General features: G+C 39.1%; 2 protein-coding genes across 2 annotated transcripts; both read left to right on the top strand.

Annotated features, from left to right (window-relative positions):
• Positions 1-744: 744 nt before the first annotated feature.
• On the top strand, positions 745-12,042 carry LOC115441474 (STE20/SPS1-related proline-alanine-rich protein kinase). The gene is made up of 3 exons (XM_030166283.2): positions 745-926; positions 9,371-9,569; positions 9,644-12,042. The coding sequence occupies exon 3, from the start codon at positions 9,960-9,962 to the stop codon at positions 11,430-11,432; it is 1,473 nt and encodes a 490-aa protein (XP_030022143.1). The 5' UTR covers positions 745-926; positions 9,371-9,569; positions 9,644-9,959; the 3' UTR covers positions 11,433-12,042.
• LOC115441456 (nucleoside diphosphate-linked moiety X motif 19) lies at positions 1,005-9,861 on the top strand. Its single transcript, XM_037442792.1, has 5 exons — positions 1,005-1,330; positions 1,671-1,815; positions 6,915-7,112; positions 9,371-9,569; positions 9,644-9,861. Exons 1-5 carry the CDS (start codon positions 1,005-1,007, stop codon positions 9,859-9,861), a joined length of 1,086 nt encoding a protein of 361 aa, XP_037298689.1.
• Positions 12,043-12,161: the final 119 nt, after the last annotated feature.

The raw sequence follows: 12,161 nt of genomic DNA, 5'->3' as shown, positions 1-12,161 counted from the left end.
ACAATATAACGTTATCTATAATACTTCGTAGTTTTATGTAGTTTTTTGACTTAGAGCCTCACTTTATAAACAGTTGAATGTGGTATCTCAAATAATTAACCGAAATTTTAAGAAGACAGTGTGAATAACACTGTAAAAAATTTGCTCACCAGATGTCGCTTGAATGGAATGCGTCAAGGCGTTATCTGTCAATGTCACGTAGATATCGTGAAATACGATAGATCTCTGAATTTTTCGATTTTTATTCAATGAATTAACATGAAAATAATCGATTCAAAGCACTGCTCATACGTCATCATTCACCAGAATAAATGGTTACAGATTAAAAATACTTCCGTCATGGGACAATTTTACCCCCTCAAGTTACCTCTGTGCCCTCTGTCACCATGAAAAGTTTCGCTGTTGCGATGCCAAAAGTGCCTACATAGTGTAAATAAAAAAATTGTGAATTACTTTTCAAAGAATTATTTGCATTATTATTAATAAATTTTATTTAATATTTCATTTTTTATATTATTTATTACATCAATGACGAATACAGTGGCCGCTGTAATAGATTGACTAATAAGAATCAGTATAATATATTATACATTTTTAATTCGGCTACAGATATGATTCTCATCCCAAATCATCTCTGTAAATAAATAAATTTAAACTTATTGACTTACTACACTTATATATGTGCGAATGTGTAATTATTTTCACCAAGACAGTAAAAAAAGTAATTTACAGTTAAAATTTTATTTCTTCGCTTGGCAACACTGGCCTTCGGGAACCACAGAGTACACAATCGCTAGTGAACATCAATTTTGTGCTATTTTTGTATTAAAAATTCCATTTTGTGCCGTCGTAAAAACATTTATAACAGACACGATAAGACATATACGCCTGATAAACGGATATATAGTACCTTGTGAAACTAACGTGTAAGTTGTTGACCTTTGTCTAGCGCTAAAGTCTGTGTGTTTCGTGTAGCTCTCTCGAATCTCAGTAGCGTGCGCATAATGAAAAATATTGGGAAAAGTTGGCGTGACTCGGCTACGTTGATAGTGCTCACGAAGCGTAGTGGCGCGGCGGCATCGGCAGCGGCGGGCAAGCGCTCGGGTGATGTTGGCGGCGTTAATTACGATATATTGTTGCAGACGCGCACCGGCGGAGCGTCGTTCCCCAACAGCGTCGTGTTCCCTGGCGGGGTTGCCGAGCGCGCTGACGGCGACGAGCGCTGGTCACGTCTCTTGACCAGCTTCGGCTTCACGCACCAGGACTTTGAGTCGCTGCACCGCCGAGGCAGTACTGTTCCGGCCATATTTCAAAGTAACCCCATTCAGAGGTAACATTAGCATATTACAATATTATCGGCTACCGTGATATTGAACGCTAATGGACAACGTTAACTTCTAACAAAAGTAAAGTGATAAACACTATTTGTCAACATAGATAATTTTTATCACAATTTGCTATATAGATGTCACCAAACATCTAGATATATTATAAGTTGCTACAGAAATGTCAGAATTAGCATATTTTTATCTATCCACGATTATGCAAATTAAATATAAAAAATGAATACATTAATTTGGAATTCTAGAACTGTTCTAATTGGACAAGAATTCAAATTTAGAATATGTTTAAAAACAAAGCAGCGCTCTATTCTCTGATGACAATTTTAGGCACATATCTTTGAGAGTAACTGCAATAAGAGAGACATTTGAGGAGTTGGGACTTCTGCTCTGCAGTAGGCAACAAAAGAATCAGAGAGACGGCATTTGGGCTAATATCATATCAGATATAGATGTAAAGCTGTGGCAAAATAAGGTGAGAACCATTTATGAAAGTGGTGAAGATAGAATTTATTGATCATCTAATGTTGAGACAGACTACTTACAAGGTTTTGGTTCATTATTACCTTAGTCGTAACAAAGTTTCTACACAAATATAATATTTTTGCATAAAGAATAAACAAACTGTCAAAAACAAAAATAAACAAAACAAATTTCTTATTGGAAAATATCTATATAATGTTACACATGTATAAAAACATTTGAAGGATAACATGTTTGTTAGAAAATTGTCCGCAGAAAGCACTTAACTATTCAGACAATATTTGTACATAGGGAGTCCACATCCTGGGTGAACATATCAAGCCTTAATGATTTCTTATGTTTACATGAATGTTAGACATTGAAATAAAACTATTTTACAGTTATTTTGCAGTCTGCATGGTACGGTCCCACTATTACCATGAAGGCTGCAGTCTTCGAAACATTAGTAAAAACTATAATATAAAAAACCATGATAAAATCTATAAAATAGTCTTATTTACATACAAGCCTTTTCTGGAATGTCATTGTTATGAAAATTTTTATTTTTTTACTAAATAATTCTTTTTTCTTTATTAAGGTCTTGTTATATGTGATTAATTTTCCAACTAAACACTGAAAAATACCACATATATTTTAGAATTTATAAAAAAAAAGTCTCTTGTTACAAAGTGACATATTCAATACAATAATACTCTTCCCAAAAAGGCTTGTATTATAGTCAACTTTTTATCCGAGAAATTTATTCAGTGGAATTTATTTTAACAAAGGTTGGTCAGCTGTATCCAAAAGCAACACCAAGTAAATATACTTATTTTGAGGTTAATTACTAAGTTCATTATTATCAATTTATATTAAAGATTCATACATACATAGTATCACGCCTCTATCCCAAAGGGGTAGGCAGAGAGTATTTCCACTTTTACACTATTCTGGCATACTTCTCTCGCTTCCTCCACCTTCATTAATCTTTTCATGCATTCCCGCCGGTTCCGGGTACTTTTGACCTGACCTTTACTAAGAATATCAGATATCTGACATTCGAAGGTTCGGTGCGGTCGACTCTTACCGGCTCTTCCATCCACATTCGCCTTATAAACCCTCTTTGTACGTCTCTTATCATCCATCCGCTCCAAATGCCTAAACCACCGTAGCATATATTAAAGATTCTTTATGAAAAATTAGAGTACATATCTGACAATAGGTCTTAATTCTGTCGGTAAACTAATTGGTATTGTGGACGCATTTAGCACAAATTGAATGAAGTTGTGGCTAAATGATGATTACTAAAAGGTCTTCTCATTAATTAATATGTCAATTAAAGTGATTGCTGTTTAAAAGTTTGTTATCTCTGGCTAGTTTTCTCGGTTGAATTTTATTCAAAGTAATATTTTAATTACAATGTATATAATTCATAATTTTTGGATTAGCATAAGTTTGTTATTAACGGAGAGTGAATAAGTGCAAAAATATGTGTACTTGTCACACGCTTAAACGGTGCGAAGATTCGGGCGGGTCCAAAAAATGGTTATAATTCATAGTCCGGGGGCCTCGGAGGCTACGCGCGTTATGCTGCCTAGAACTACAGTAACTACTCCCCTGATTGCTACTGTAATTACCAGACATTCCCACCTAACACACACACACACACACACACACACACACACACACACACACACACACAAACACATAACGCATTTGTCCCTAAAGGACTATGCAGAGGCGCAACTAGGACAACCACTTTCCGGCAAGTATGTTCCATCCCATGATGTGATAGAGGACGATCTAATAGCTATATCGGGCACGAATTCACAAATACTGATCACAAAATCCCAAATAATTCTCACCTAATGTTGGGGTGATAACCACTCCAACAGTACAATAAGTTTTGAGCGATGTTGCTTTTGTATAATCGTGGCGCCTGCCGTCAGACAATCGGCTTGCTAGTCTCGTCATTCAATAGTGTAAAGAGAACGCAGTTGGTTTTTCTATGTATTTCTTTATTGGCGATATATTGACGTATTCATTATCGCTTGATAAATATTTAATACTGGATAATGCATTTAATGATCTTAGATTTTTTTTAATAATAAAACAATTTCATATAAATATAAAATCTATTTGGCAAAATTAAAATACGGTTTTTTTAATTTATATACTATAACTGTCTTTTTATCTATCAAATAATTAAATTCGTATCGGTCTTCAAAATCTTAGAATACGTCGTAAAGATTTTGTTTGTTTTGCGGCATTAAGTTTCTAAAAGTCCTTCAAAGTCATTTTGGATGACAATGTTACGATGTCAGTCAATATTACATCGTAGGACCGACATAGCTAACAATTGATATTTTTATTGATTTTATTAACATTGATAATGTAATTCCCTTTTCTGCATTAGCAAATACGCTAAATATACAAGTAAATAAACTCAGATGGATTATGTTCGACTGATAATAATTTATAGTACTAACAAAATATTGTGACGTCGTCTTTTTGTTATATGTTTAAACAGCTTCTAGCCGCTTCACGAACCGCCTTGAATTGCAAAGTTTTATACATTGTCATTTCATTCGTCTGACTGCCTCGGTGGCGTAGTTGTCCGCCTCACGAACCGCGTAAAATTGCTAAGTTAAATTTTATACGTATGTCGTTCTAGTTATCTGGCTACTTCGGTGTCGTAGTCGTACTGCATGCGCGGTACGGCAGCGCTCTCCGGTCCTGGGTTCGAATCCCAGGTCGAGCAAAATGTTATTTGAGTTTTTCTGCTCAGTATCAGCCCGGAGTCTGGAATTTGTTCCCGATATGGCGATAGTCTCGCTTCCTATCACATCATGGAACGGAACACAATAGGCGAAAAGTGTGTGCTTTCATTGGCCTCTGCGTACTCCTTCGGGAATAAATGCGTGATGTATGTGTGTGTGTGTGTGCGTGTGCGTGTGCGTGTGTGTGTGTGTGTGTGTGTAAGTCAGTTGTGATAGGCCTTGTATCCGCCACTCAAGAATTACGCGTAAAGTGTAAGGCTTAAATTGCTTTGCATGTTTCATGCGGTGTTATACAACAAACCGCAACAAGGCGCCATGTCAATTCAGTTGAATATATTACTAATATCATACTACTTATATTAAAAAAAATGCGCAGGATTGTAAATGTGGTAGGATTTATTTTATATCCGCCCGGATAGCGACAACCGTACACAAGGTGTTAAAACCCGCGATAGTTGCCCACGTGTAAGTACCAACACGATACCAACTGGCCGGCATAATTATGTTGGATTGAGGACATTCTATTGGACCCCACTCCTATTACCATCAGGTGCAGTAAAGTTCCTCTGCCTTGACAGCATAAAATAAAAAATAAACACTTGGCGAATTATCCCGTCCTCGTCTTCTCTCTATAATACTTTTTTTTTTGTAAATACAGCCTAAAATACCATTCTCTGTGTGAGATAACCACGACTGACTGTGCATCTATTTAAAAAGATAATAATCCAAAACTTTCCCGTTATTAAAATGTCCAATGACTATTATGCGGTTTAAATTTATTTTCCCAAATTATTATCACTTTAGAACGGTTCTTGAACTCAAAAAAAATTACGTAAAAATTATTATATTTTAACTAGATAGAATGACGTGTGTGAGAAATGTATGTTTTTTTTTCAAACGCTACACTTCTTAATATTGTGAAGTCTCACGTTTTATATACTTAAACGTGTCAATAACTTTGTAACTACAAATCAATATTATCTAGAAAACCATGGTATGCTGTACATTATAAAATATTAAAAGTAATAATATAAGCCCTTTAATTGAAAATTGAAAGTGTATTTGTGATAATATATTGTGTGGTTCACAGTTTGTCTAAAGTCGAATAAATAAATGATTGTAGGTTAATGTCGCCATTCTTAGTGACTAATTAGCACTTATCAAAATAGTTGACGTAATCTCCCTAAGTACGAAAGATAAAATATTTTAGAAATGAAATACTCGATTTATTAGTAAAATATATTTTTCTTGATTCTTATTGTTATTTTAAGTTAATAAATGTGATCATTGCTACACTTCACAACTGAGTTGTAGAGACCTTACAAATTGTGCGGTGTCGAAATATTTACACTGAAACGCCATCCTCCGCGCAACCCAAACGAGTTACTTATTAAACTCACGTGCTGCGAATGCAACCCCTAAAAACTGTGTAAAAAACACACACAAACACAACCATCACATCAGGCATTTATTCCCGAAGCGGTATGCAGAGGCGCAACCAGGGCACCCACTTTTCGGCAATATGTTCCGTCTCATGATGTGATAGAGGGCGGGCCTATCGCCATATGTGTGTAAAAAAACATTTTATATATGACCTCTGGGCACTGTCAGCGCGTGAAATCGATTGCTCCAATTGTCATCGGCTTACAAATAATCTATTGATGGTTTTTCAATTGTTATTCTAAGTAGTCACTATAATATGAACCCGCATTGCGACGGTCTAATGGACTCGCTTCATTGATACTTGGAACTTTAGATATCTTAGTAGAATGGCTTTTATTCGAGTGTATATACAAAAGTTTACAACCATCTACTTAAGTATATAAAGAAACGTATTCAACCGACGTATGGAATAGACGATAATAAAATTGTATTTTAACATAATCCTGCGCATGTTTTTTTTTCTATTTGAAAGGTATTCCAATAGCATACATAAATAAATGTTATCGTATATTAGCTCCGATGTCTAGATTTTGCGGTAAAGTGACACACAATAGCTTGTCATTACCGTTTGTAAGAATAACTGTTTGAAGAAATCGCGCCACGCCTCTTGATAAGATTAAAGCAAAATTTAAACGAGTACTAGAAAAACAAAAAATACGTGGTCGTGACTCGATTATTAGGAATATTATAAATTTATCTACAATTTCAAACTCGCTACGTAACATAATTAACAGTACGCGAAATTTAACTTCACCTAACTGAAAATTTTCACAACTGCGCTGGTTTGCAAAGACTAAATACATAGAAGTCAAGTGAGCCACTAATAAGGCCTACTTAAACTGCGGGGACTATCCATAGCTACGCCAAAAATCAAGCTAATTTGTTCCAGCTAGCCAAAGACCCGGACGAGTTGTGGAATTTATGCAAGGAGTATAATTGTTACCCGGACATATGGTCGCTTCATTACTGGAGCAACTGGCTGACTCCAAAGATCTTTCCCAAGCGGTTCGACACAGCGTTCTTTGTCACCGCAATAGAGAGTAAGCCCGACTTTATCAAGGCCAGTTCGGAGGTGTTCAGTGTCGAGGTAATTGCGACATTTAAATCTACGTTTAAAATCTAGATAGCGTTACTAAATGCGTAATGAGGTTTTGAAATTGGTTCTTAGAGCCTATGTACATTACGACGTTTAATCGCGCTTCAAACGCGAGAAAACGAGCAATAAGAATATAGTGGGGAAAATCATGTATTTATTTTTTACATTGGAATGTGCGCATTAAAAAAACTAAAAATGCGAGACTCCAGTTTAAAAAAACATCTTGTGCTTTAGTCCTTGAGACATAAGCGTAGATAGAGAGGAAAGCTGTAGACTACTGAGAATTGCTTGATGCCTATACCCAGGATGTTCAGGGAGTCTAAACCCTCAAGATATCAAATCTGCAATAATAATTATAAGTCGTTTCCTTTTGTCTGAGGCACACAGGTCCATCCGGGAATGACTAGAATCGAAGAAATTCTATTATGCCTGTATCTATACTATTATATAAAGCTGAAGAGTTTGTTTGTTTGTTTGTTTGTTTGTTTGTTTGTTTGTTTGTTTGTTTGAACGCGCTAATCTCAGGAACTACCGGTCCAAACTGAAAAATTCTTTTTGCGTTGGATAGCCCTTTGTTCGTGGAGTGCTATAGGCTATATATCATCACGCTATACCCAATAGGAGCGGGGCAGTAATGGCTAATCTCAGGAACTACCGGTCCAAACTGAAAAATTCTTTTTGAGTTGGATAGCCCTTTGTTCGTGGAGTGCTATAGGCTATATATCATCACGCTATACCCAATAGGAGCGGGGCAGTAATGGCTAATCTCAGGAACTACCGGTCCAAACTGAAAAATTCTTTTTTGCGTTGGATAGCCCTTTGTTCGTGGAGTGCTATAGGCTATATATCATCACGCTATACCCAATAGGAGCGGGGCAGTAATGGCTAATCTCAGGAACTACCGGTCCAAACTGAAAAATTATTTTTGCGTTGGATAGCCCTTTGTTCGTGGAGAGCTATAGGCTATATATCATCACGCTATATTCAATAGGAGCGGAGCAGTAATGGCTAATCTCAGGAACTACCGATTCGTACTGAAAAAATATTTTTGTGTTGAATAGTCCTTTGTTTGTGGAGTGCTCAAAGTTATATATCATCACGCTATGACCAATAGGAGCGGAGCAGTAATGGCTAATCTCAGGAACTACCGGTTTCAACTGAAAAATTCGTTTTGTGTTGGATAGCCCTTTATTTGTGGACCGCTATAAGCTATATATCATCACGCTATGACCAATAGGAGCGGAGCAGTAATGGCTAATCTCAGGAACTACCGGTTTGAACTGAAAAAATCTTTTTTGTGTTGGATAGCCCTTTGTTCCTGGAGTGCTATATATAGGCTATATATCATCATGCTATGACCAATAGGAGCGGAGCAGTAATGAAACATGTTGCAAAAACGGGGAAAATTATGAGTTTTGAGAGCTTCCGTTGCCTGCGCTGCGTAAACGGTTAAAGTTATGCAACAATGATGTATGACGGGATTGTTTCACTTAAAAAGTTCTAAATAATATAACCAAGTCCCCCGCTGCATCTGTCTGCCTTAACGTGTTAAACTCAAAAACTACCTAACGTATTAAGATGAAATTTGGTATGGAGACAGTTTGAGACCCTGGGAAGAACATAGGCTCCCGGGAAACTACTATTTTTATAACGGAAACCTTTAGCCTGAAAAACTTTATAACGCGGGCGGAGCCGCGAGCAAAAGCTAGTCTTAGATAAAGTGAATTCTTATCAATTATAGATTTCTAATTACGTTATAGAAGATTCCTTCTTTTTATGTTCAAATGTAATCTTAAATGTACACAATGATTTACGTTCAATGTGAAATAAACATAGTAACTACAGTATGAAATTCGTAATAGCGGAAATTGTCTACGAGTTTTTTTGTAACAAAATATAAAATTCAGGGTTAACAAGAATGTCAACGACAAATATTAGATTTTAAATCTTGAGTAAATCAAGAAGGAAATAATTGGGTTTTCAACCTTAACGAAACACGAGTAGTACTAATTTCGTTTACCAAGTCATGATTTACCGTTTTTTTTTCCTATTGTAATCTAACCATACTATAAATGAAAAAGTAAATTAACCTGAATGTTATATACAAAATATAAAATGTCATGGAACTGAAGCAACGATGTTATCACGAGTTAATACAAGCCACACCGGCAAAGGGCGCACGAAACACACGTTTATATACAAGACGGCAATGACCTTAATCGAGTACATGTAGAAATCTCTTGTTTCAGTGGTCGAGTCCAACAGAAATATTGAATAAAACGAATGTGGTAGTGTATCCGCCGCAGATCTACGAACTGACACGGCTCTCTCATGTGACCGACTTGGAGGAACTGATCAAGTTGGCCAAGGAGAAAAGCATCCACGGCGACCCGTGTATATATCCTGTTGTTGTTCCCGCTAAGGATGGCATGGTTCATTTATTGCCAGGTAAAAAAATATTCCTTTTTATATATATATTTTTTTTATTTTTATGATATTCATTGTAATTTTTTTCGTTCCAGGCGATGACTTATATCCAGAAACTGTAGATTTTAATGACAATAATAAATTACCTTATACAGACAAAACAATATTAGAATTAAGAGAAAACTGCGGCACGATACATCGGTTGGAGAAACCAAAAGCTAGTAACCAGCCGCCGGTTATTGTTATAAAAAATTACAAAACTAAACACCCTATCGACATGGGCGATACGACCATGATACTTAACGAAGTTTAAAACAACCATAGACACAGCACATGCCTTACAGTTCGGCCTTACTAGAAGTACATTAGATCGGACATTTTAATAATAAAAAGTAATTTAAATAAATAAATATGGCGGGGTCGGGACACACGTGGCCGAACAGCCAAGACGACTACGAACTGCTGGAGGTGATCGGCGTCGGCGCCACTGCCGTCGTGCACGCCGCCTTCTGTCGCCCGCGCGGGGAGAAGTGCGCCATCAAACGAATCAACCTCGAGAAATGGAACACCTCCATGGACGAACTGCTCAAAGAGATACAGGCCATGTCCAGCTGCAATCACGAGAACGTCGTCACATACTACACCAGCTTCGTTGTCAAGGAGGAGCTGTGGCTTGTGCTTAGACTTCTCGAAGGTGGCAGTTTGCTGGATATCATTAAGCACAAAATGAGGATTTCAAATTGTAAACACGGCGTGTTCGACGAGGCGACCATCGCGACTGTCCTCAAAGAGGTATTGAAGGGTCTCGAATACTTCCACCAGAATGGACAGATACACAGGGATATCAAAGCCGGCAATATTCTGCTCGGCGACGACGGCACTGTCCAAATCGCCGATTTTGGCGTGTCTGCTTGGCTCGCGACCGGACGCGACCTCTCGCGACAGAAGGTGCGCCACACGTTTGTTGGCACGCCGTGCTGGATGGCGCCCGAAGTTATGGAACAGAACCATGGCTATGACTTCAAGGCCGACATCTGGTCTTTTGGCATCACTGCTATCGAGATGGCCACCGGCACGGCGCCCTACCACAAGTACCCGCCAATGAAGGTGCTCATGCTCACGCTTCAGAACGACCCGCCAACATTAGATACAGGCGCGGAAGAGAAAGATCAGTACAAGGCGTATGGGAAGACGTTCAGGAAAATGATATCGGAGTGTTTGCAGAAGGACCCCTCAAAACGACCCTCGGCTCCCGAGTTACTCAAACACTCATTCTTCAAGAAGGCGAAAGATCGCAAGTATCTCGTCCAGACGCTCGTGTCGATCGGTCCGAGTATGGAGACCCGAGTGTACAAGGCAAGCAAACGGCAGCCGGGCGCGTCCGGGCGGCTACACCGCATGGAGACCGGCGAGTGGGTGTGGGAGAGCGAGGAGGAGGACGAGGACGACGACGAGGCGGCACGCGACCGCCCCATGAACACGCTCGAGCGCGCCGAGTCCTCCGACTCGGAGGGCGAGGAGCCGCGGGCCGGCTTCACGATCGGCTCGCTGGGCACCGGCGAGGCGGCCGAGGCGCCGCAGATCGACCTCGTGCTGCGCATGCGGAACGCACGCGACGAGCTCAACGACATTCGGTTCGAGTTCGCGGCCGGCAAGGACTCCGCGGACGGCATCGCGACGGAGCTGGTGGGCGCGGGGCTGGTGGAGGCGCGGGACGCGGGCGTGATCGCGCAGCAGCTGCAGCGGCTGGTGGACGCGCAGCTGTTCCCGGGCGAGACGCCGCCGCCGCGCTCGCTGACGTTCCGGCTGGACTCGGCCGACCCCGCGGCGCCGGCCAACGAGCAGGGCCTGGTGGGCTACGCGCAGATCTCCATCGTGGACTGAACTCTGTCGGACGCACTCGGCCCGATGTGGAATTACTTTAGTAGTTTACGGTTTGTGCGGCTCCAGTTTCCGCATCCCGAAGTCTCGCGCGATGTGCGGAAACCGTCGCATGGCTCAAATGGATACATGTATTTTACACTATGATAATGATTAAGGGTGAATCTGAATTTGTAAGAGTATTTTTTGTGATCGTATCGTGTCAATTTCGCTGCTTTGTTTTTTAAACACTGTAATCGATTTATTTTGTTTTGCTCATAATTTTACGTTATAAAGTTATATTGAATTTTAAATATGTAGTTAGATAAGAATGTTTGATATGGTGCCGGCGGGCCGCCGGGTGCGCCGCGATACTTAGATTCCAAATCATCCTAAATTTACATTTTGTAATACTATGACATATTTTATACTATATTGTATGTAATGTAAGTGCCATATATTATGAATGTGTACCGTAAATATGAGTTTTACAATGAATCCCGTTCGTTGGCGATCATTACAGTGTTGAATTTGAAATAGCAGGTCTATGTAGCACCACAAAATGTTCTTTTTACATTGTTATTTGTTTGTTGCTTATTTTGGAAGTATTTTTAATAATAAAAGATAAAATCTATTTCGGCAGGATGTTTTATTAAAACCTCTATGATCTTTCAAAAAAATAACTAAAACCTAACTTACGCTAATGTTACACGCTATGTAGCGAGTGCCTCGGCGTCGGCGACCTCACCCACT

This window comes from Manduca sexta, chromosome 25, assembly GCF_014839805.1.
Source record: "Manduca sexta isolate Smith_Timp_Sample1 chromosome 25, JHU_Msex_v1.0, whole genome shotgun sequence".
NCBI lineage: Eukaryota > Metazoa > Arthropoda > Insecta > Lepidoptera > Sphingidae > Manduca > Manduca sexta.
This window is presented reverse-complemented; position numbering and strand designations above follow the sequence as displayed.